This window comes from Poecile atricapillus, chromosome 1 (assembly GCF_030490865.1).
Source record: "Poecile atricapillus isolate bPoeAtr1 chromosome 1, bPoeAtr1.hap1, whole genome shotgun sequence".
NCBI lineage: Eukaryota > Metazoa > Chordata > Aves > Passeriformes > Paridae > Poecile > Poecile atricapillus.
The window spans coordinates 137,016,651-137,043,236 of NC_081249.1; the positions used below are offsets into that span (position 1 = coordinate 137,016,651).

The following is a 26,586-nucleotide window of genomic DNA, read 5'->3' on the forward strand; positions in this document are numbered from 1 at the left end:
GCATTGTAGTAAGTGACAAGTATTGACTGACAGTCCGAGGTAGAGACAAGGGAAAAGGCCTTTGTGGAAGGCAGTGGTAACTCCAAGTCTGGCTGCAGGTTCGTAGACAGAAAGAAAGGTTTTCATGTAATTCAACATGAATGTGTTTGATTTGGGGGTGAGTGGCAGAGTTTGAGGCTTCCAGGCTGTTTCTCAGGTTTTCGTGTACATACATGGTATGTACCACAAACAGTACAGAGTTTACTTGCATGTGTGTGTATAAATCTTGAAGTTGTAATGGGAAAGTAAAATCTATTCTGCTCATTTGAAGGGAGAGAAAGGCCTCCTGAAAGGGAGCAAGATTTGAATACACTAATTCCAGCAATCTGTCCAAATTACATTGTGATGGATCAATGCCCCATCTCCCAAATGGATTTCTGTTGAACCATAAATCACATAGTATTTTAGGAAAAAATAATGTTGTTTACATTAAGAAAAAATTGACTCACCCTTGCAAAGTAAATGCATCAGAGGTCAGACTATTCCCGCACAGGGTGCATTCTGGCAACTCCCAATGTCTGACTGCATGTGAACTTTTAGGTATTGTCCAACCTAATAACTCCTGAAGTGTTGTGGATATTGATAAAATGCCACAAAGATTGATCTTAATCATAACTCGTTTTAAATGGAATTTTTATTTATTCCCTTTTCTGATGCCCTGATCAATGTGGAAACAGATGCCTGTGAAGTTGGGGCTCCTGGATTCTGGTGTTAAGGTGTACTTCAGTAAGGGCTCAGACTAGATGGTAACTCTAGAAGTTTTCTGTTCCTTACACATGGAGCAAACAAGTTTCACCCATACATGACAATAAAGAAATCTGTGATGTTTCAAATGCTTCCACCCCTCCCATCCCAGAATCCATTCAGGATTATCTCAAAATTAAAATAAAAAGGTGTGTGGTGGATTAATGTTAGTGGAGCAATCTGCCTCTTAGCAAACTTCAATTTGCAACCACATTTTCTGGAACTATTTCAAGGGATGTAATTACAGGAGAAAGGGAGATTTGATATCTAAGAATGATAGAAATAGGGGCAATACATGGTGGAAAACAGCTGTTATGATATTAGGATAGAGCCACTGCTGTTATTAATTAAGAGGAAAGAGCAATGGTGAGAGTGGAAAGAGAAAGTGAAATTAGTACTTGTATTTATTCTGTTGTGTTTTATGGTAAGAAGTACTGGTAATTAGACAGAATTTTTAGAACAGTTTTATCTCTAGAAGAGAAAGATTATTAATAATTTTGTTTTCTCGTGTACATGGTGGTACTTGTGTCCATCTGTCAGTCTATTTTAAACTTGTCCATGTCTGAATATATATCAAAAATTTTGTGGGTATTTTTTTTCCCTTCTACCCTGGAAAATGCAGATAATTACCGATGTTGTTCAAAATGAAACAGAGTTCTTTCCCTGACAAACATTAGCTGGTTTTTGTTTTTCCTTAAATATATTCAGTGGAATAAAAAAAATTGAATGCAGTTTTAATATAGGTATAAGAAAATTAAGTTCCTCATTTTCCTTTAGGATGACACAGACTTCAGCTTTCTCAAAGTCATATGATGAAAAATTTTGAGTAATGCTTTGCTGTGTCACAACACTGGTTTGAAAGGTGTTTGCATACAAAATGTGCATGGATTTTGTGAAAATTGAGTATCTAGTGTTTTGACTGAGGAATTGTTAAGCATATTTTCTCTGACTTAATAAATATCTTCAAAATTACTGAATCTAAATTATATACATCTATTGCAATAGATGTAAATTTTGGGATCCTATGAAAACATGTAAGAAATGTCATGTGTTTTGTGGCTTTTGGTTCAGCTAATTCTAGGAGGTATAGCTGCATGTCATTGAAAAAAACATCTCTAACATTTCTGATTTGTATTAATCATAAATATTTAGTTTTAGAAAAAGTATAACTGACCTTGCTCTACATTAAAAATTAATCTGAAAAATACTTATTTCTGCTGCAGACAAAGTCAAGAGGAGTCATTTAATGAGACTTACAGGTTATTTCTGCGTTTTTCTGCTGGAAAAGACTGAGTGCAACTGAAGTGCTGGGCAAAGATATCATATACTGCTTTAATCAGAGGAGCACTCTTTGGACCTAAGTTTCCTTGAGAAGTCACTTGTGTTTGCACAGCTCCTGAAGTTAAGGAACTTAGGGGATCAGTGTAGAGCCTGAATCAGATACTTTGATGCTCTGAAACCCAATATATTTGTGTTCTTATTGCTATGAAGGGGTAAAACCTTATTTTACATTTTTCAGTCTGTTTGTCACTTTTATCACCAGCTGAATGTCTTGGTCCTGTGAATTTGTTGAAAGACGACAGTTCCTACATGAGTTTCTACAGAGCCAAATTTTTTAATGTGTGGTAACGAATGGAAGCGATCCATTTTTTTAATCCTTACTCTTTCTCCCAAAAAGGCAAAAAGTTGTTGAAGGCAGCCTTACTCATCCCTTTGCTCTGACGTTGTCTGGGGACACCCTGTACTGGACAGACTGGCAGACGCGCTCCATCCACGCCTGCAACAAAAGGACGGGAGAGAAAAGGAGAGAGATCCTGTCTGCCCTCTACTCGCCCATGGACATCCAGGTCCTGAGTCCGGACCGACAGCCGTACTGTATGTCCTGCTTTCCCTCCAACCCCTGCATGACTGTTGCTGTCATAGCTATCAGGGCAAATGTTACTCAGAAAAGTGGTTAGTGTGCAGTTTCAGAGCTTTGCACACTTGTCAAGGGATTGGTTATTAAAGGTAGAAGTGCTTGAATCCTGTACCTTGCTTTGAGTATTCCGGCCCGAATTGGTGTGAGCTTGCTCGCTGTCCCAGCTGGGAGCAAAATCCAAAATCCAGTGCAGTACTTCAGTGGCTTCTTTTGGTTTGGAATATTTGAACAAGAATGGTGCCAACTTACCTGGTATCTTTTTAATGTCATTGCTTTAAAGACATATAATGCTATCAGAAATGCTTATAATTACTTTTTTTTAAATAAGTGAAATTGCCACAAAATGTATTATATTCATATTGTACTTATAAGTGCCAGTTCTGCAGTCCGGGCTTGATCACGGTTATCTTCAATACGTATCAAATAGTTTGTGAATGTCTTAGTATGGAAAAGTTTTAGTTTTGAGTTTAGTTTTGAGCTTTCATGTGAACACACATGGGCCTCTATTTTACTATATATGCTCTGGTGTTACTTCAAAGGAAGTAGAGTATTGAAAATTGAGCAGAACTGCATATATTTTGTATGTGCATGTGATTCCAATTGGCTGGTGGTCTAGGTTTTGGAGTTCTTTTAGAATTGTGAGAATAGGACTTAAAAGGAGTGTTGTAAAATGTATATAATTGAGTAGCTTTGGGAAGAATCAGCTCTTGTCCAGAGGAAATACTGTTGCCATTTGGACTAGCTTCTTTCTTTGTGCCAACTGTAAAATCTGTTTCGCTAAAGATAACATTTGTTATTCCAATGAAGTTTATAGGGTGTGAGTAAACAGGCCTGAAAGTAAGCAAAAGGAGTTTGGAGATCATCTTGGGGATGGAACATGTGCAAGTTTTCCTTGAGGTTGCTGGGTATGTGCAGCACCCTGGTCTATCTCACAGCTCCAGATAAAAGTTTGTCTGTGCTGAATTCTTGTCATTGCTTTTAGCTCCAGGAATGTCCCAACCTTGGGTCATAGCATTTGAGTCGGTCACAAAGAAAATACAGCACATAGGGAAAGAACATATGCTGAAAATAGCTCAGATGCCATTGGCTTCATTAAGATCAGGCTTGAATTCCTTCCTCACCATTTTTTTTGCTCTGTGAGTGTCAGTGGAAGTAACAAAAGTCAAATTAGCCAGACATTTTGTGCTTTTGTATTGAAGTTCAGATGATGATTCTAAGTACAGTTTTGCAGAAATTTTGCAAAAATTGCAAATATTTTTTATAAGCAGCAGTGTTTTTCCATAATTATTCATTAATACTGTTTTATGTCTTGCTGCCTTTTTTTCCGCCCCATCTAAAGGAGAAAGGAGTGGTCAGTTATATGTCCATCCCTGTCCTGAACATGCAACAGTACTACAGTGTAGGATTTGTACAAATTGTTGTGTTTTCTTTCATAGAACTAGTCATTCTATCAGCTGCAGACTTCTCAATTTAGGTGTCCCTAGAGTTAAGATGTTGGGGGGGAGCGGGGGTAGAAATCAAGCACTTTATATTGTGATTCCTCTGTTTTTTAGCACTAAAGCTTATGCCAGTCATTTGACATCTACAATTCCTTCCTCATGGAGAAAGCAGGGCTTGTGGGCTTATAGAAAAATTATAATAAATCTGTTTTGTTTCTTGAAGTTCACACTCCATGTGAGGAAAACAACGGTGGTTGCTCCCATCTGTGCCTGCTGTCTCCAAGGGACCCCTTCTACAGCTGTGCCTGTCCCACTGGTGTGCAGCTGGAAGATGATGGCAGGACGTGCAAAGCAGGTAGGAACTTGGCTTTTTTCTACAGTCACAGTGTTGGTGTGGTTTGGGTTCTCTGCTTCAGAGCTGATCCTTGAAGAAGTGAGTTGAGAGGAGCTGCCTTATACACTGAAATATCATTTTGCCTCCAAACCTCCCACCAAGCTAACAAAGACGGCAAATTTTATGAACTAAAGTAATCTTTTGTAGCAGAAATCTGAATTTTGTCTGTATTTAGGGCTGCCTGTTCTCTGTAGGAATGAAGTAGTATGTGGAACTTGTTGCTGAGGGATTTTATTAGGAGTAAGTTAACATAGGACATCTTTCCATGTGGTCAGTGGAGAAACTTCTGCTCCCTCCCATTCCTTGTCCAGAAGAGATCTATGATGAGGTAGTGGTGGCTGAGCTGTTGAGATAACTGAGAAAATACTGTCCTAGGTGAGCTGTCCCTGTCCCTCAGGAGGAGAGGGCTGTTTATCACCAAAAAAAAGCTGTTCAGAGAATAATAGCTAGAGTATCCTTTAAATAGAAAGTGTAACTAGGTGCGTATTTTGTATCCAGAGGTTGAATGCGCGTTGTGGTATCCTAAGAAAACTTGTTTTTCTCCTTGACTAAGAAGTCCCTTCTAAAGATGCATCTTACAAAAGCAGGCAGCTAACAGTGATATGGTGGTAGAGGCTGGGAGGCAAGGTTTTGAGAGTGTTCTGCTGACTCTGCTGCCTGTCCCCAGTGCGCTTTTGAGTCTAATCAAATAATATAATCATTTTCTGATGTGGCTTGATTCCTCTGTGTACTAGAGCAAGCATAAAAGATGCCTTTCATTTGTGGACTAGAAGCACAATTTAAACACTGAATCTCCAGGGTTTAAGGGCCGGCTTTATTAGCTCATCCTGCTGTAATTGAAAGGCTTATAAGGTAGCTTTGCAGCTGCTAGGAGACTTTTCCCTTTACTCCTTCCAGCTTTGGAAAGTTCCCTTTTCACAGCTTTTAAAAAAACCTCGCTGAATGCTCAGGACAACCTTTTTAGACGTTCATATTGACCTCATGTTTCTGGCAGTGGGAATGAAGGTCAGCCTGCTTTTGGCATTTTGGCAGATAGCACAAGCAAGACTGACTGCTTATACTGTGCTTTCACCTTTCCATTGTTAGGCCAGACAGTCTGCCAAGGGTTTTCTGTCAAAGGAGGGCAAAAAAGTGGGATGAGAACAGGAAATCTGGTTTTGCATAAGAATGTGGCTTTTTGGTTCAGTTTTATGGATTATTTCTTTCCCAAGCTCCACATCTTTTGTTGCCCTGTCTGCCTTATGCCAACATCCATGTGCTTCTCTTTCCCATATGACTAATTAACTCCTTGGCTGCAAGAAACTGACTTTTTGTTCTCCACACGAGCCCTTTGTAGTGATGTTGTGGCAGGAGCTGCAGATCCACGGGTGTTGACCACCTCTTCATTTTGTTCCCTGTTGGCTTGGGCAGAGGTGCAGAAGTACAGAGTCACTTGGGCATATGAGCTTCTTTGACTTCAGGCTGTTAAGTGAATCACACAAAAGCTGCTGGGGGTTTATCTGCAGAAGGAAAAAGCATTCTGCTCTCAAAATCCCTGTCCACATGGGGAGTTTACCAGTGCAAATATAGCTATATGTTACTGTATACATCTGTCAGAAAGAATTCTTGAGCAGAAAAGACCAGGGGTGCTTAGGTGATTTTAGCTCTCTTGAATACTGAAGTAGACATACATTAGTGGTGTTCAGATGGTAGCACTCTGTAGCTCTTTACAAAGGTAAAGGGCTTAGATAATTAATAAAAATATGAATTCAAGGACAGGCTCTGCCAGTATTTGCCTTGCTGAGTTACGTCTGTATGTAATGAAACTCTGGATTTTTACAGTTGGACTAAACTAATCATTGATATGCTGGAACCTTAAGTATTGAGACTGTGTTAAAATGATAGTTCATTTTTCTGTAGTTTTAGCTTTTGGTGTTGACTCATTCTTGTTTGTCTCTGGTTCTAAAGAGTTGCTCTGAATAAATAATGCAAAAAAATTACCTTTACAGTAAATATCCACCACTAATAATGGATGATAGATAGACAGATAGATATATTGCAACTGGCCTCCAGTATATGTTCTCTGGGAATGTGGTTTGTGCAGGTAAATTTATTGTTTTGCATACCCATGGCACTGTATCTGTTTTCCTCTGTTGGCTTGAAAACATAATGCACTTCCTTGAGGTTCTCATATCAGCAAGCAAGGGAGTTATAAATTTGGAAAATAAATCAGCTGCTCCTGACCATGTACTCTTAGCAAAGTGAACATTCAAACTCTGGTCTCTGAAATTACTAGGCGGTTGTGTTGGACCATGACTGTCTTGTTGGATGTGTCAAACAGGTGATTTTAGATAGGTGTCTGAACCTAAACTTGCTGGCACAGAAGTAATGAAGTCAGTTGGCAAAATCTGTCAGAGTCTGATGAATCTAGTGCCTGTGGAGAGTGGCCTACTCAGCAGTAACTGGTTACACCTTGTAACTTTCAGTAATAACTGACTAGTGAAACTTCATCTCTCCAAATGGAGCTTCAGTCCTGAGACTAAGTAGTTTTCTTGATTTGTATTTTGTTTGGTTTTTTTGTGTATTTTGTTGATTTGTTTGAAAGCCTTTCCTAAGCTGACTTCAGCAATTGCATGAATATTTGAAAGAGGAACCAAAATTTGGTTGCAGTCATTGCAGTCAGTTGTGTAATTCTACCAGCAAATAGACCACTTAAAAGCAGAGCAAAAGGGTGGAAGTTTCACAAGCTTGGGGAACTTCTAGTAATTTTGCTGATTTGAAGTTTTTCTTGCTTTCATTGTTTAAGGATCACATTTGTTCTCTTTATGAACAGAATTATTTGGATTCATGAGTCTTCTGCTTGTGTGCAATGTCTCCTTTCAAGCTGTTCCTTCTCCTTCTCTCCTGGAGTTCTCTTCTTAGGATTTAGTGAGTTCTGTTGTTGGGCCAGTGGTGGTATGTAGTGTTGTGAGAAAGACAAAGGTATTAACGGCTACTGTCTTGTCTCCAACAGTTAATTATTTGCTCCATTTTCACCTTGCAGGGCAGAGACTTCAGGTGATACCTGTCACCTCTTTTGAGCAGATTGACCTTCCTCATGCTTCTCACTTTCCATAGTGCACAGTGAATGATGCGAACTTACCTGTTTCTCACTCCAGCTCTGGTGCACCTTTGGTACAATTTGTACCACTTAAAGTGAATGTTTCCAGATAAATTGGAGCCAGATCTTTGCACCTGTTTTGTTTTTGTGGAGCAGGTTTGTTCTGCTTTGCTGGGCAAAGCTGAAGACTCAGAATATTGGATGACTCCTCCTGTTTTTTCCTTCCTTCTGTGACTTGACCATGTGGTTCAGTTTAATGACATTCAGGGAAGTCTAGATGTTTTTTGCATATCTTGCCAGCTAACTGTGATTAAAGCCTGATCCCAGTCTCTTGTACAGCAGCTATGTGTCTGCATCCTTCCAAGACTGAGCTGGTTTTTGTAAACAGCATTCAGCAGCACTGTTCTCTTATGTTTCTGGAAAATATACAATTTCTTTCTGCTGTGTTCAGTGTCACTGGCATACAGCTATTGCTGCAGGCCTTCCAAAGCAATGTCAAAAGCCTCTTCTAAGTGGATATATTTCCTGTAAGCGGTCACTCTGACTTCTTAAATTCCCTCTGCCTGTCAGTGTTGCATTCCTAAAGGTTTTTACTTTCATTGTACATAATTTTCTGATATAGTATCAAGTCTGCCAAAGTATATGAATTAGAATTAGTTGGATAGCATTTTAAAACTTATTATCAGGGATGATACCTGCACAATATTTTCAATATTCTGCACCTCACTCCCCCGAGTCTTTGCTAGCTTAGCTCTATGGCTATGAAGCTGTAGTGAGTAGGATAAACTGGGGCTTCAGCTAATGTTCCTTTTGATTTTATATTTTTAACTTCAGCAAGGACACTCAGAGCTACCAAATATCAGAATTAGTCCAGATCCATACAGCTTCTGGAAGCTTCTGAAAGCTGTGTACCACTAGTTTTAAAAAAACATTTTTCAGGATTTGGTTTTGCTTCTCATTAAATATGTAATACTTGCTGCAGTATATAGATAAAATATTTCAGTAAATGCTACAGAATTTTACTCATTATGCAAATTCATTGCAGCAATTTCACATGGCCTGGATATCATTAATTCTTGATCCATTTTACATATCTAAATTCCTCTCTAATCAAATTTAAGTCTCTATTAAGAGGAACCTTTTTTTTACTTGCTTCCACATAAAAACACAAACCAAAACAAGCCAAGCTTTTCTGTGACACTGGAATCTCTTGGAGATTTAATTTTACTCTGATTTATTGTTTTTCCATTTGTACTGGGAAAGGTCATGATTCTGTTGCCTTTCTTGTGTTTGAAAGCAATGTGTGAGGCCCCTTGGTAAGAAGGCATGAGGGTGTTTGAGGTCTAGGTGTATTTGCATGCCATGCAAAGAATAGGTGACAAATGTGATATTTTTTGCCATAGTTTTGGAGAAATGCTTTTGATATTTTGAAGCTTGCACAAAGGAGTGATGCCTGGAAATAAGGGCAGTGCCAATTGAAGTAAATGCCCATGTACTGGGGGACAGATTTGTGAGCTGATGCTATCCGTGCAATGCTTGGTAATGGATTGCTCCTATAAAGGGGCCTTTTCCTAAAGGTTGTGCAAAAAGTATGTTAGGGATAAATATCCAAGATGGCATTGACTCCTGCTAGTGGCTTGCCTTAGTGCTGAGGTAGCTGGCAGGTTTGACAGTGAGACAGGTACCTGGATTCACAATTATCTTGGTGGCTTCTTTACCATAGCAAATCTACCCTTACAGAAAAGCCTGGGATGTGGAAACTCAACTCTTGCTGTGCATCAGCATGAGCATTCCTTAAAGCCAGCATGACAACCACTGCTGTATATTGAGCTTTAAGCATGAGTCAAACAAAAAAAGTTACTCATTTTTAGAACCTTTCATACATTCAGTGGCAGGAGTTTGGCTATTTTAAAGTGGTAACAAGGAGAATTTCTTCCCTCTTCTGCTCCCGCTCCTGTAATGTACCTCAGTTGACAGGTACTTTGTAGAAATCTGGTTCCTTTTAGATATCTCGGTCTAGATGTTGTAACCAGCCAGCTGCTTTTTGCAGTAATATTGTCCTTGCTATGTCAGAATGTGAGTGGCTGTTTGAGACATGGTACATTGACCTCAACTCATCAGGGGCATTTCTCCAGTGGAAGACAACTGTTCTTTGCCTGAAAATGGGAGAATTTGGCTGTGAGTTAGTCTTGTGTGGTGTTACAAGTTGTAGGGTTTCTGCCAGGAAGGTGTGACAGCTGCAGTTTCTCAAATAAATGAGGAAATTCTGTTCTGAAAATGAAAACCAGAAAAAATGTTTTCATAACTGGAAAAGAAAGTACTTGCTTCAGGTGTTAGAAGAGTCAGCTACCCTTTTCTATCCTTGATCCTCTTGTTGAGGCAATTGATTAGGGTTGGCTGCTATTCCCAGTGTCATATTTCTTTTTGCCATTCTGCACATTGCAGAATAGAAAACTGGTTTTGGAACCTGCTGGCTAATACCACAGGGCATATAGTGTTTTTTTTATATGCAGGAGATAGAAGTGTATTGAAGGAAGAAATGCTAAGGCACTGTGTATTCCTTGGTGCACATCATATGTTTTACAAGTTTTGTCTGCGGTTCCTTGGTGAGCAATCATGAATTTATTACAGCAACTAAGCAAGACAAGCTAGCAGACAAATACCTTCATGGTGAAGGACTTACTTCATACCATTTAACCACCAGAGAAGGTTTCTTTGCTAGCATGTCTTCCTGATAAAGAGGAACGGTATGGATTAATCTAGACTTTCTGATTAAGTAGATCAACCACTGATTTGAGAACAACAGCCTTTTTGAGAAGGAGAAGGGTCACGGAAATATTTGTTATTTGGGATAACTGCTGTAGAATCAGTTCTTTCAAGTAAAAAGTGTATTTTCTGATAAAGCTTCTGCTGGCATTGTGTGTATAACTGTCTGGAGTATTCTAGCACTTGGAAGATGCTGGAAGAGAAACCTGGTGTATCAGTAGATAAACTCTGATTACATTCTAACATTGATTTGGAGCTGTATTGGGAAGCAGCACTCATGTCCTAACCTGTTAGTCACAAGAAGAAAAAGCAAAAAGAATACTGTATTTTACCTTATTTCCTAGAACCTTGACAGCTGACTGGATATCTGTCTTTCCCTGTTGACAGCTCTGTGGTTGAAGTGCAGCTGTGGAAAACCACTGGCTTCTGGTTTCAAGATGCTTTGATTTCTTATGTGTCTTCTGTCCTGTGCCTGGCATTTGCCTACCATAGGGAGATGTTATCCAGAAGCTGGAGGACTTTTTCTTCACTCCCTCTCTCCCCATTGCACTCTCAAAGGTGTACTGTACTTCCTTTGCTTACCCAGGAATTGTTGAAACTGCAAGTTTTTAATTAAAAACTGTTCAGTAATGGGTACCTAGGAGTCTGGGAAATCTAGAGGGAAATCTACCTCTTCTTGTCCTGCTCCGTTTAGTGAGTAGTTTTTTTCCCTTTCATACATGTGTAGGTCTTTGTTTTGAGACTGTTTTCCCCTTGCTTTATTTAGTGTTTAATGTTGATGAGTTTATTTGATTTTTATGAAAAGATGTATTATTATTTTCTTTTCATAGCAACTTTTATGCTTTTCAATGGGGACTTCTTTGTGTAGTGACAAAATGAAACAGCCTCATATGGAAATGGCCTTCTTTATAATTTCACTGGATAAAAGCCATTAGAAACATGCCATATGGAGCAAACCTGGAGGGAGTGAGGAGCATTCTTGAAGGTCTGCCACATCATCTTCTAGTTCTGTTGTCGGTGGTTTTCCTGGGTTATGGTGAATGAAACTCTTTTCAAGCTTTGTTGGTGCATGTTTCAAATTGATGACTACTTTCTAGGACTCTGAAACACTGTCTAGTTAGAGCTTATTTTTGTGGTTAGGGCTTTTTTGTTTTGTTTTTTTTTTTTTATTTTTTTGGTGTGTGCATATAAAGGAAATAGCAATGCTCTCCCTTTTCAGCTCTGTTGAGTCTCTGGATTGAATCTGGTTTTATGCTGCAAAAGAGCCACACCCTGGGTCTGCACTGAAAAGGTTTATGTGTAAACTTTGTTATCTTGCATTCACTATGTGCTGGGAACATACACAGGCAAAGTCACCAAGACCCAGTGATAACTGCCTGAGCTGCTGTGGCTTGACTGCTTCTTCCAGCATTGGGTGGCCAGGTCTGTTTTACTGCATCAGCATCAGATTGAGACTCTCCCTAGATGTGCAAACCCTAATTTGCAGTTGTTTGTATCTTTTTTGTTTGTTTTGTTTTGCTGTTTTGCTTTTTTCTTGATTGTGTCAGCTCAGAATTGAATTTTCTGGGCCTCCATCAGACTTGGCACATAATAAATAATGCTTAAATTTCAAAGCATTATACAGTTTTCAGTCTCAGAGAGGGCTCATGGGGTGTATTTATTTCTGTTTGTGTAAAGGATGACAGCAGTGCAGAGAAACTTAATATGTTCAAAGTCTCTTGCTGAATAAGAAACATCTGTAATTAGAAGTCAATAGAAGTGGGATTGTAGAAAACCTACTGTATTTCTGTTTGCTTTTTTAGTATATTCATTATGTATCTTGTTGAGCTGTAGTGGATTTTTGATTCTTGTTTCTGTGCATTTGAGGTGTTACTGCCAAAACTCCGTTTAACAGAAACTAGGTGGTTAAAATGGATGTCAGTTCTAAAGCCAGTGATTCCTTACTCTGAGCCAGTGGAATTGTGTATCTCCAGCAGAGAGCAGGTACATGTAAACTTTAAAACCTTGCTTTGTGAGGAAACACGACAATCCAAAGCCTACACTTTTTCTAGCAGTAGGGATTTCTGACAGACTTTTTCTTGGCCCATCCTTTTTCCTATGGCTTGCAATGAGCTGTTATTGAGAATTCTGTGCAAAGAGAGGTTAAAACTTTTTTTTTTTTTTTTGCTAATAGAGTAGAAGCTGGGAATATGATATCCATAAGGTAACAGTCAGATTTACCACTTAACATTTCCAACTCTCTCTCTTCAACTCTTTCTTTAAAGCACACAGACACTAGAGACAGACCCCAGGCAGGGTAAGATTTAGTTGTTCAACTGCTTTAAGGCCTTTGGATGAAACCTGTGTGTAAGGACAGCTTCTTTGCTTGGTACAGCAGGAGCCAGATGGCTGTGCTGACCTTTGATTCTGCTTAATACCAATGCAGTTATGACTTATATTAATGTTGTTTTAGGTAAATCTTCCTAAGAATTATCTAGTCCTCTGTCAGTAGTAACTTCTCAAACCTTTGTGCTCACAAGTGGAGTACTGGGTATGTAAAACTGAATGTGTCTCACAGAAGCTCCATCCTAAACTAGAACAGGGTAACTGAGTTCTGCTTGCAACAGCTTTTTCTGGAAGAAAGGTTACTTTTGTCCTAGTCAGCTGCTTTGTGCTAATGATCTTATCAGCTGTGCAGTTTAACTAATATTCCATTTGTGGGATTTCATGTTGGTGGCTGTGTGAATGTGTCAAAACTCTGATTTGTGGGTGTTTTTCCTGGTTCAGGCAAAGTTAGAAATCTGCTGCTATGATAGTGGAAGAAATGGGAGACAATAGCTTTTCACTGTAACATGCAGACAGATATGATGTAATTTATGAGTTACGTAAGTGCTCTGGTATTTCCTTTCTTTGTCACAATTGTTAGTTTTCCTTATGCTTACTTACCTTTCAATTAAATCAAGTCCTGTCTGAATGTGGCCACTCAAAACATTCTTTCAAAGAAACCTTTCCTGTTTCTATTTTGCTGGTTGCACACTCCCACTGCACGCAGTCTATGGTTTTAAATTGCATGTGCAGTGTCCAGTTGGAGAGTACATGGCCAGCCTTTCCCAGCCCACCACTGTCATACAGTAAGAAGCAGCAGTCCTGTCTTCCTCTCAGACTGAAAGATAAACAAAGGCCTGAACTGGAATGCATAGTGCTGTTCATGTTGCAACTGCCTCTAGTAAGGTAACCAAGGAGAATGTAAAAAAAGATTTCCTATTTATTTCTAGGTATTGCTAAAGTTTATTTCAACTCCTTAAATACTACTGTTTTCTGAGGAGGTTGAGGAACAAGAAGGGGGTTTTACAGAGTTTTGTTGATTTAAATCCAGTCAGTTTCATTACATCATTTTCCTTTTGGTGTGAAGAGTGACTAATGTTAAACCCTTGTGCAAGGTGTCATAGTTGTTTAGAATATTGGAAAGCTTACTAAACAGCATGGCAGTGTTGCCAGTACTCATACACTCCATGTTTTCTCCCAGAGCCATACTCTGGCTCCCTTTTGCCATTCACTGAAACTCTGCCAGGTAATTCACTGTATTGCAGCAACCAACAAAATCTCTCGCTTTTTTTGATAAATCTTTTTTGTTTATCAGAAGTGCTGAGGTAGCTGTGCTCAAACAGCTTTTAAAGGAGGTGCCTGCAATCAAAGTACTTCTAACACACTCTTTTCAAAAAGCACTTACCATTTTGTTCTTAGGAGCAGAACTGCAATCCTTCCTGGTTTTACAGTGTATCTGATTTTCTCCCCACAAGTACAGAGATTTCCAGAGTTGTTTGTAATGAGACTGAGTCTGCACATGCAGGTGCACGCTCATGCATATACATAGAGCTGGGGGATGAGTCCTACAATAGGTCATTGTTCTAGCCTAATTAGCAGACAGACAAATGGGAAAGGAATAGCATGGCCTTCTCTGGCAAAGATTAACAGAGGCAGGCACTGCAGTCCCCGTGTTTAGGTTGGGTGAATAAATTGGAGCGTTTGTTACTGTGTTATAGATGTCTTGTTACTTGTCAAATGTGAAGTGGGCCAAGGGAAGAATAAAAAAGGGTCTTGTCAAGCTGGTGAGATGGCCTGTTTTGCTGCTGTCAGCTCTGATTGCAGTTAATTTTGCAAATAGAATACAGTTGCCATTTCCAGCAGTGAAGCATGCATTTTTAATAACAAAAGCACAAAACAACCAAATCAAAGCAAGCAGGATATCCTAGCATAGATATTAAAAATACTGATTTCTGGGTATAGAAGGAAAGCATCTTGTGTAAGTGCCAAAAAAAAAAAAAAAAAAAAAAGGTTTCCTATTCTGTTTCTCTAGGATTTATTAATTTTAAAGAGTACAGAGTCTTCTTATTAGTTTTTTTGTAAACTCACATATTGTTCTGATGCCCCATTCCTGGAAGAGTTCAAGGCCAGGATGGGTGAAACCCTGAGCAACCTGATCTAGTGGGTAGCATCCCTGCCTATGACAGAGGGATTGGAATTAGATGATCTTCAACATCTCTTCCAACCTAAACCTTTCTGTGATTGTATGATAACCAGAACAGCTCATCAGCAATTATGGTTATCAGATCTAATGAAAACTTCTCTTGAAGGTCTGCAGAAAGCTTTTACTGAATAGAGTAGAGAAAAATAAACAGTTAAAAATTTAAACCAGTTGAAAAAGTAAAACAATTTGAATTTGAGTATTTTAAAATACTTTCCAAATGGAAATTTTAGGTTGATCTAGTTCCTCCTGGTTTTCTATTTATGGCTTGCATAGAAAACTTTTCATAAACTTTTTCTAAAGTGTTTGGTTGCTGCAATTGTGATGTTGGAATAGCTTGCATTTCCCACTCCCCTCCAAAAAGACTTTTGTTCATTGTGTGGTGTTATAAATGACCATGCTGTAACAGTTAGCAGTTCTGTCGGGAATCTCTTGATCATGTGGTTAGAGAAGTGACTGCAGTGAGAGAGGTTTTTGAAGATGAAGTTAATTAAACATGTTATAGCACTTTAGCACTAGGTAAATAGCTGGCTGTAATGTGTTAGGCAGATTCTAGGGTATCTAGCATAACACTGGGCAAGTCACAGCACAACACTTCTGCAGCCTTGAAAACATTCCTACCAACATTAATAATCAAAATACCTCCATGATGCAGATAAAACTAATGAGCCAGACAAGCGTGTTTGTCCAGGTTTTTAGAGAGAACCAGTGTCAAGTTCTCATCTCTTGGTGATGTGCTCAGAGTCTGCTGCCAGCTCTTTCTTTCTAGCAGAAATTTGTTAATGGAGTCAAATACAGTTATAACCAACTGTAATTTTAAACTGTGTTGTAATAAAAGATGGGATTTTTTGCACCTATCAAAAATTACCTATGATAACAATCTATTATAGACTTTCAAGTGGGGGGTGTAACATAGTGATGATACATGCTGTGGTAACATTTTCTCTGTTCACACTTTTTAAGGTTCAAGGATGTAGGTGCATGTCTGTCAAGAGTCTTTTTCTGTAAAATTTAATTTAATTTTTAAGCATCCCTACAGAACTGGCCAGGTAGCTCATTCCTCTAATTATTTCTTTTTTCCCACAAACCTCATTTAGAGATATGTTAGAAGAAATTACCAAGAAGCATCCCATTTGACTACCAACAAAATGTCCCAATTGTCAACTGAAGATTTTCTTTTTGTTCTCTAGATCAGCAGGGAGAAGTTTTCCTTTTCTTTTTTATTTTTAGCCATATATGTCCATGGGACAGAACAGAGGTTGGGAATATATCTGCAGTAGTGTTTGCTTGGAGAAAAAGTCAGAGCAGCTGAATGTGTCAGAAACAAATTGATTCTTTTTTGTTTGCAAGAAGATTTTAGTCATGTAGTTGATTCAAGTTGTCTTTTCCTATTCCTGGTCAAAATAATACTTTACATGTAAATATGAGGTATTATGCAGAGATGAACCTATCACAGACCTGGATGAGATAAATCTGAGTCTAATTATTGCTGTTTTGGTACTACTTGTGAATTTTAGGGGATATTAGCGGGGTATTTCAGCCTGTTGTCTAGTCAGCATTTCTAGACATAATTTGGGCCTTAGACTGATGGTTCCTTCCTCTGAACTCATTCACAGTGAACCAAGGTGAACCTGCAATCCCTTGTGTGAAGAGACAAGACATATGCATTTGATTCTTATCTGTTTGTTCCCATGCAATGAAGTTTGTAATGTTGGTTATCCTAGAAATACATGCAATATTGGTAATTGCTGTGTTATCACTTGCTAAGCAGGTATTTCATGGTCCTCTGCTCCACAGTATTTACTTCAGTATTAAGGTTATGATTGCAGAGACATTGATAGAGTAGGAATTCAGAAGTTAAGGTGGATATAAACTTGAGTGCTCTTGGTGTGTGAACAGTGTCCATGCTGTTCCTTGAGTATTAAACCACCTCTCTTGGACCCCTCTTCCCTCTAGGGCATGTTCCCATGAGATTGTTTCAGGAGGATGCCTGAAGAGATTAGATATCTCTTCAGGACCTTACTCAGGACCCTGTTTCTTCATTGCAGGATCCTGTGCTGCACCATGTCATGGTCATTGCAGCCAAGGCTGCCCCCAGCATTCACATCCCAGCCAGTTCTTTGTTGTTAGTTAGTACAAAGTGCAGCAGCACATCTTTCCTCACTGGCCTCTCCACCACCTGTGCTGGAAAGCTGTCATCAGTGCTCTGCAGGAGCCTCCTGTGCTGTGTGTGCTCAGCTGTCCTGTTCCTCCAGCAGAGACGGGGGTGGCTGAAGCCACCTGCAAGAACCAGGGTCTGTGACTGTGAGGCTGCTTCCAGCTCTCTGTAAAAGACCTCATCCACTTGCTTGTCCTGATCTGGTGTCCTGTAACAAACACCCACAACAGTGTCACCCTGACTGCTCTGTTCTTTAATCCTAACCCTGACTAGCTCATCATCCTCCCTGAGACAGAGCACCACGCATTCTAGGTGTTCTCTTACATATAAAGCAACTCCAATGTCTCATCTGTATTTTTAAATGTATAATTTAAAACCCTTCTGTGTTAGTACAACACTTAGATGACCAGATGCATCCCCCTTCCCATGCTGAGTTTTGAGACCTGAATTTTTACTTAACTTGCGCTAATCAGTTTTTATTTTGACTCCCATAATGAAATATTTCAGAAGCATGGAAGCTAGACATAAAACTTTGTTACATGAGGTATTCGGTTCTGCTGTAGTTGCTGTGTCTCTCTTGCTTTGCTGTCATGAATGTGCGGGCTTCCATTCCTCCCTTTTCTCCAGGGGAGTTTTTGAGCTCTGAGTTTTTTCTCTCCTTCTACCTAAGCCTTCCCTCAAAGTGCTGCTGTCCTTATCAGACCCTGTCAGCTGATGCTCACTGGGAGAAGCGTTCTTGCTGGAGCCCCTCACGGTGCCAGCACAAGTGTTTGTTGAGCTCTGCAGGTCTGGTTGTTAACTTAGGCCAGTGGCTTTATTTCTGCTGAGTTAGTTTTCCTTTGGATCAGCTCTTTGGTGTAGTTTGCAGCACAGCCATAGTACAAGGGCATGTTGTGCTTGCATGTGAGAACAGGTGATACAGAAGTGAGAGCAAGCAGCCCATGGCAAGGAGAAGAGCAACACTGCTTCTTCCAAGAGCTGTGATGGTTTGAGGTAGTTCAAAGTGCTTAAACAATATTAAAATACAGCTCTTTTATATCCTTTCTGTCCCTATACACTTGTGCCCTGAGCTTCTGAGAGGATATGTAGAAGCTAAACCCTGATTTCCAGACTCAAAACCAGCAACCATAGTGAATGTGAATTTGGTTGTGTTGTACAATAGATTCAACTTCTGTGTCTCCAGAGATATGTAAGCATGTCTAGGTGTGAAATATTTCTAGAAGAATATTCTCATGAGGATTTGAATTTCTGTTATTCTTAGTGGGCTCAAAAGATATGTATGCATGTTGGCCATTTTCATTCAATCTCAGCTGCTGGGGGGAGCTAGAAATTGCCAACTCCTAGTGGTGTTTGCTCGTCTGGACGAAATATAACAAATGACTTTTACTCAGGTTTCCAGTTTTGGACTACTGCTAAACAATAACATTTCAGATTCTCAGAATACACAGCATCAACTTGGTAACAGAAGTAGGAAAAAACCCACATACTTCTCTTTTTGTACTGAAGAATGCATGGATGGATGTGGGGAAACTTTATTAAGCAACTTCACATCTTGCTGTCCGTCCTCTTTTTTGCACTAATAAAAGAAGCTGCCACTTAATTGTCAGACAACACTGAAGATGCCATTTGTCCTTGAAATGCACTCCGGGTTGTTGTTTGGCACCCTTTCCACAAGCAGGAAAACTTTGCAGTGGGGAGAAAGAATAGAGGAGAGAAAAGAACAACAATCCTATTGCCTTAAAATTGTTTTGCGCCAACTTTGGCCAAATGATACATACGTGCTGTGGTTGTTACTTGTTTTCTTGTTGGACTGTCTGGAGTAAATCATTAATGCAATTTGTTTACAAAATACTCCAGTCTTCTGTCAGCCCCTGTCATTTATTGCATAGGGCATGTGTGAAAACTTGTCTAATGTACTGATAGAGCTAGTGAGACATTTGGCTGAGCAATTCTCTGTAACATGATGAAATATTTGGACCTGCACGCACCATTTATTATTTTTTTTTTTAGATTCTAGAGACAGATTGTATGGTCTGTATTTGTTTAGAAGACTGGGAGAAATTGTCATCTAAAATATAAGCAAATCTATATCTTCATGAAAGCTTGATGTCCTTATTTAAGGAAATCTGTTGTTATAGTGACAGTAGCAGTTCACACCCTGCTGTGCCCTACTGTAATCTTCACATCAGCAGCAATGGAAATGATGCCATGAATGCTTTTCTCTCCAGGTGCTGAGGAAGTCTTGCTGCTTGCTAGAAGAACTGACTTGAGGAGGATTTCCCTGGACATGCCGGATTTCACCGACATCATTCTGCAGATAGACAACATCAGGCATGCAATTGCCATTGACTATGACCCTGTGGAAGGCTACATCTACTGGACTGATGATGATGTCCGGGCAATTCGTCGGGCCTACCTTGATGGTGCTGGAGCCCAGACCCTGGTGACCACGGAAATCAACCATCCAGATGGGATTGCTGTGGACTGGGTGGCCAGGAACCTGTACTGGACTGATACTGGCACAGACCGCATTGAGGTGACCCGGCTGAATGGGACGTCAAGGAAGATTCTTATCTCAGAAAACCTCGATGAACCTCGAGCCATAGTGCTCAATCCTGTAATGGGGTGAGTTTTGTGTGTAGTGAGAGCCCTGTGCTAGGGCTTGGGATCCAGCTTATGGTCTCCCAAACTGAAAACATGCAAATTACAGGATGAAGTGTGTAGTATTTGTCAGATACTCAGGAAATGACTGGCTTTCCTTTGATTCATTCCTTTAATAACTGTGTACATAAAAGGTGGCTTCTAAATATAGTGGTCTTCAATGAACCTATACACTGGTTGAATCTTCTTGTCTCTGCATCTTCAGTCATACCCTAACTATGAAAGAATTGGGTCACTGCATATTTTCAGTATTTTAATTTATTTACTACTCAAACTTTATATAATCTTCACTGATTACAGTTTGAGTTGGCTTGTTTGCTGCTGTTGGGGAAGCAGAAAGCAAATTCTTTCAAAAGCAGCACAGACATTAACTCTTGTCTTGCCTGTTGCATGCATTAAGTATTCCCCTTCTTTCATATATATTTCATTTTCTAAAAATTATTATTATTTTATTTTTTCTTTTATTTATTTTTTTTTCCAGCTACATGTATTGGACGGACTGGGGTGAAAGTCCAAAGATAGAATGTGCTTATTTGGATGGCTCAGAAAGGCGAGTTCTGGTAAATACATCCCTTGGGTGGCCTAATGGCTTGGCGCTGGATCTTGAAAAAAACAAACTTTACTGGGGAGATGCAAAAACAGATAAAATTGAGGTGAGTAACAGAGCCATACTTCAATGCATTTGTAGAAAACAAGTGCAGTTCTCATATGCAGCTTTGTCTTGGGTACATTTACCCTTTTTTGGAGGAGTCTTGTTTCATTAATATTAAAATGATGTTTATCATAACAAGACATAGTTGAGAAGAAAGGAAGTACATTCATGTGGTTCAGAAAATTTCTGCAAGAAATTGTATGTTTGTTATGTCTACATTGCTCCAAGTGTAATTTAATTGCTTGAAATCTCAGGTTTTACCTGAGGCTTTTGCAACAAATTGGGACACTCGGGTAAAATTTGTTTAAAAGATGTTTTGGCTTGTCTGTGGTGCTTGGAACTGCTATCTAAAATTGTTGGATACAAAAGACAGTGCAAGGTTCATGTGCAGGAACCAGTGGATATGGAGGCCCTGGAAAGCCATGTTTCAGGATGTTAATGGTTATGTGGTATCCAGATTTGTGGACAAGAAGTCATTTTTTATGTAACTTCTGCTTTGAAAACAATATAGGCAGTCTGTACCTGAATTTGAGGAGGGAAATTTCTGCCTTGGTCTTGGCCTGTGAAATCAACTGAGTTTTAATGTTGTTTGGGGTAGTAGCATAGGCAACATTTTTTGATAAATGATTTAGATAAATAGATTTTGAGGAATGACTGCTTTCTCAAGTTTTTGCCATCAGGAAGAGAGGAAACTAGACTGTCTGCTAGCTTCAGAAATTTAACTTCAGTGTTTGGCAGTAGCTAATACTGATGACTGCCAGAGAGATCCTGTCTCCCCTTACCTTTCAGCTTGCAGGACAGGGAACATTCCAGATGCCACCTTTTATAGCTGGGGCAAAAATTAGGCCTGGTGTTTCATGGGGTTAAGCAATCTGTTCAGTCTGTCTCACCTCAACATCAGGCAGCAAATCCAGCAATCCTGTTTGCTTTGACATCAAAGTCTGGGAAAACCAGAGAAACCAATGTAAGGGCTTTTTATTCACTCAGTTTTCCTTTTGTGCTACTCTACTGGCCCTAATACGAATGAAACCTCACTGTATGTCATTTGAGGTGGGGCATTTCCAGTTTCACTTGCTGCTGGAACCATTCAGCATAAACTCATTTTCCTGTGCTTGTGTTTTGTTGCCAAGAACATGCCATTTTAGCAGTAGCCACTGTGTCTCAGTGATTTGTTCTGTATGCATGTTGCACCCACAGCTTGTCAAAAACAAAAATCAGCTGACTTCAAGTTGAGGATACTTATTTATATTTTAGACTGAAGTTGACCCAGCTGGGTATTGGAATTTTTCTTTTTTTCCCAAAAGACTTCTAAAACTACCTTGATAAATTTAGTTTCTGTTATCACCTAAAACCAGCATAAATGGGATGGTAGATAGTAAGTAAGCTCTAACTATTCTGTAGCTCATTAGGTAGCAAAAGAAAAAAAAAGAGAGAAAAAAAAACCCAAAAAAGCTGATGATGTTTTGGGTGGTTTACTCTTTTACTACACTGCAAGGAGGGAGTTCTTGCTTCATCTTAAACAACGTTCAGATTTATGGCGAGTGCTCCTGAAGAAGGAAGTCTCAACCAAGTATTTTGCCCCTACACAGTTCAGAAAGCTGCACCCTGCAGCTCCATTCTACTGCAGAAGGCAAAGAAGGTGCTGCCTTGTCTGTGCTGTAGATGGGATCCCAAATTGCTGTTAGATGGTAACTGAGAATTGCTTTCATCACATGGCATGCCTTCAGCTTCTTTCTGCACAGAACAAAACACAAGAGTGAATATAGCTTGTGCATATTTGTTTGTATTTCTGCTTGGTGTTTTGCTCTGTTTTCTGGTGTTTTAGATCTGCAGGGAGTCATCTTACTCTCACTGGGGAGGCCTGTTTGAATTAAAAGTTCCCAAAGAGTGAATGAACTTTGTACAGCTTGGAAATTTGATAGGCTGAAGGCATCTGTCCTGTTTTTCCTGGACCTCGGGTTTGCAATGTCCTGTGAATGCCCCAGGGTGGGTTGGTTGGTTTCAGGGGTGGTTTTGCTCAGTTCTGGTAACGCCCTGTGACATTATTTTTGGGCGAGCTCTTCCTCAGTTAGAAAATAACCTCTGCAGAGCTGTTGAGGGCACACCAAGCATCGCCCTATACCAGGAGAACTTCACAGGGTGCAAACAGCAGTTACCCTTTCTTGTCAAAACCCCTTTGCTAACCTTCCCATCTGCAGCATTCAACTGTGACACAAAGGGCCCAGTCACGTTGCAAGCAGTTTGCATCCTGAAGAAACCACTTGGCAAGGCTTGTCAAAATTTTGCCTGACAGGAGCCTATGGGGCTTTCGCTGCAAATTTGGCACCCTGTGGTAACATTGTTCCCAGGTTTAAAGTTTATTTTTAAAAATTACTTTGACAAAGAGTATGGCAAATAGAAAATAGCAAATTTTGAGTTGTGTCTGTCAAAATCATGTGTTTGTCCACACAGCTTCAGCTACAAGTAAAGGGCATGGATTAATCCAACTTTAACTGAACTTTGGATTTTACTGACAGAGAAAAGTTACTTTCCAGGAACAAACAGCAGATTAATAAGGATTACAGGGTTCCAGCAGAGAGAGAAGCAAAGGCCCACGTGTATAGTTTCCTAATTCTCCTTTAAAAAAAAATTGTGGCAAGCCAGGTTTTCCCACGTATTATTTCTTCAATATTTGCTTAAAGTGCCTAAGGTATAGTTGCATAATGAGCAATTATGAAATTTTCAGCTGCCTCTCATTACATATGCATTTTAGTTGAACTTGTGCAATATTCTTGGAATAAGTATTTGGCAGGATATCCCTTCTGGCAGCTTCCCCTCATCCCCCTCTTCCCTTCCCCCTCTGTTGACAAGCGTCCTTAGTTTGGTTTTTGTTGTGGGAGATTCATAATCACATACAAAATCACATATTGCATACAGTAAGTCTTTGCAAGTTTATAGGGTGCTTTAAGTTTAAAGTGTAAGTCGGCACCAGATGATGATCATGGAGCTCACTGAAATTTCTTTCCAAGGTGCAATTGTGTGGGCTGCCCTTGAATTTTCAGGAAATGACCTTTATAATTAGTGTGTTGTTGATCACATTCTATATAAATAATGTAAAAGGATATTTGGAACAATCTGCAACTTAAATATAGGAGTAGGATTTGTGAAAGTCAGTTGTGCTGTGGAGGAAAAATAATAAATAAACTAACTTAAGGCTGCTTTTTTCTAAACACGTCCAAGTATACTTCACATATTTACACTTTATTTTCCAGTTATTGGATCTGAAAGATGCGATATTTTGTTTATACATGAGACATTTTCTCATAACTGATACATTTTTGTGCATGTGCTTCATTTTTCAGCAAAGAATTAAAAAAACATATGTAATGTAATAAACTACTTTTATCCAGAAGATATTCTGGACAGGTCTACTGAAACTGGCAAATCTTATAGGGAGAACGACTAACTTAAACTTATTGCCACATGCTAATTAGTTGTAAAAATCTCAAAGAATTGTTTTTCTATAAATATAAATGCATTTCAGAAGACCTAGCTTACACTTATAAGTATAATAATATTTATATTAATATATGAGAACAGAATAGTTAAATGGATATAGAAACAAGGAATGCAGAATCCCCTTATTTGAAAGAACAGATCTACAATCTTAGATCAGTCTAAATAGGCAGGTGGATTAATAAAATCACTTTGATTTATAGTAGTGAGGGAATTAATTTCAGTTTGTTTTTTTTTTTTAAACTTTTCATTGATATTTGATTCAATTCAATTTAAAACTGTGACAAATAAATGTTACTAATTGAAACTTACTCAGTGGTCCTTCGATGGATGAGGTATGTATCTCCTACACTTTTTATTACATCCTATATTTTTTTACTTCTGATAAATTAGTGAATTGCATCCTTTCCAGCTGCAAGTGCTACATATCTGAAGTGATATGCATCACAAGATGTTGACATACAGTGTGTTCATGTTGAATTGCACGTCAGAATTGGGCTGACAAACCTCGTGTTTGTCCCTGCAATTCATATAGCTCTGTTCAGCACTGTGTCCCTGCAGCTCCTTTGGATGCAGCCACTTCCACTTTTCCTGTTTGCAAGGCACTGCTCTTCTGACTGGCAATAAGCTGTGTTGCTGTTGGAGTGACATGTGTGCATGTTTGTGGCTGCTGGGTATGTTGTTTTGTTGGGGATTGTCTGTGTGGTTTGTGAGCATTCTATACCACTGTGTTTTTATTAATCTGAAGTAGCTGTTGGGCCTCTGTATTGCTCTGTGTTTAGCTTGAGGAACCAGCAAGCATGAATGCTGTTGTAGGTGGATGGGGATTTTTTTGTTTTGCTTGAAGGGAGCTGCTCAGCAAACCTTATCACATGGGAGCTCTGTTTGTAGCAGTGTCCAAAGACCTGGTGTATAACCAACTATCTTTTAAGGTTCTGGAGGGGTATAATCTGTACTGGTGAGCTTGCGACCAGATTTACACCAGGAGCCACACAGCCAATGTAGAATGGATAGGAGGAGTCATTTGGAGGAAGGACTACCTTAAAATGTTGCTACAGGGATCTTTTTTTACAGAAAGAGTGATAAAGTACTGGAATGGTCTGCTTGAGCAGGTGGTGGAGTCACCATCCCTGGATGTGTTCAAAAAAAGACTGGATGTGGCACTCAGTGCCATGGTTTAGTTGAGGTGTTAGGGCTGGGTTGAACTCAATGATCTTGAAGGTTTCTTCCATCCTAGCGATTCTGTGACAGTTCTTAGACTTTAAGACTGGTGACAAATCAGTTATGTTTGCTTTTCCCAGAGGCACTTTGCTGGGATGGAACACAGGCATTCTGGGAGGGACAAGAGCTGTCTCTTTGACTAAAACAAATTCTAATTTTATAAAATTATATAAGGCCTCACTGAGCTGTGCACCTGTAGGAAGAAGAAGGAAGCCTGGCAGCCAGGGGAAGAGGATCTTTATTCTCTCTTGCTTAAGAATCCTCACTCTCTCATCTACCTATTGGCTGTGTTCTGCTTGCAGCACCAGACTCATCACCAGATTTGGGGTCAGGAGTAACACCTCAGTTCACACTCCCAGGGTTGTTAGTGGAGTCTCAGCTTCCTCTGCAATGAAGAATTTTCTGCTCATGCATATTTGGGATGATCTTTCTTGACTAACACACTGTCATAGAAATGATGTCGCAGTTTGTCCATCCTTGTACACTTGTTGAGATGAGATCTGTAATGTTCAGCAGGTCAGACTGGTGAGTGATTTCAGATCTTAATGGCTTTTAGTGAATTTCAACTCTTCTGAGTCTGTTACTTGTTTCTAAACCCTGAACTGTGGCTCAGGATTTCCTGATGTGATACTACCTCTTTCTGGAACACAGAAATATAGCCAGCCTCTACCTGCCCGCAAACAGTGCACATATCCTGTTCAGCAGCATAGAGCCTTCTAGCTCCACTCTTCTAATTACAAGATCAGTTTTTGTTTTGCTTACTGCTTAATTAGGCATTTCAATATGTTATTTTGCACCACATGAGCTTTGTTTACTTCTAAGAGGACTTTTGCCAAGTGTGGGAGCTGTTGAAGAAAATCAGATCCAGTTTCACAGAATGAGATGCTTTAGTTCAGAACAGAAGAGTCACACCTTTCTGCTCTGAGCTAAGTAGAAAGGAAGTGTTCACAGAGCAGAGACTCACTGACGAAGGGAAGAAGATAAACTTACGAAGGTGAATTTCCTCCTGTCCCTTTTCAGTGTTAGCTGCCAGGTGAACTTGTATCTGAGCCCTGAGCAAGTGAAAAGTAGGACAGTGTTGAAGAAGAAAGTATTTATTATAAGAAACAAATCCGAGCTGTGGCTGCTTCCATCCTGTGTTCAGTAGTGCTCTTGGAGATACATAAAACTTTCCATTCTTCAGCAAAATTTTCTTGAGAATTTTTTTTTTTCTGTTGTTCTGGATGAGGTGGGATGGTGAAGTGCCTGTGCAGTTGAATGATGACCTAGCCTCAATTAGTCTGGTCTTTATCACCTTTTGGCTGAAATGCAGCAGCCCAGTTGACGGGGGTGTGGAGGCTTCAGTCCTCAAGGTAGGTAGCGTGTGTCCTTAGCAGCATGAGGTGCTATGAACACATTCTTAATTCTTTAAGCTGAGATTTCCCAGATAACTAACTGCAAATCAAATTCAAGATGCCAGCTCTTTTCTTCACAGCCTAGACCATGCATATGGAAAAGGCAGCTATGTGTCTGAAGG

General features: G+C 39.6%; 1 protein-coding gene across 2 annotated transcripts in view; it reads left to right on the forward strand.

Moving 5' to 3' along the window:
* LRP5 (LDL receptor related protein 5) overlaps positions 1–26,586 on the forward strand; it is a 131,949-nt gene that overhangs the window by 46,956 nt on the left and 58,407 nt on the right. For both annotated transcript variants that reach the window (XM_058858801.1, XM_058858810.1), the window contains exons 4-7: positions 2,462–2,658; positions 4,364–4,495; positions 19,270–19,666; positions 20,184–20,355. In XM_058858801.1, coding sequence (XP_058714784.1) covers positions 2,462–2,658; positions 4,364–4,495; positions 19,270–19,666; positions 20,184–20,355 — 898 coding nt within the window. The remainder of the gene's footprint in view (positions 1–2,461; positions 2,659–4,363; positions 4,496–19,269; positions 19,667–20,183; positions 20,356–26,586) is intronic.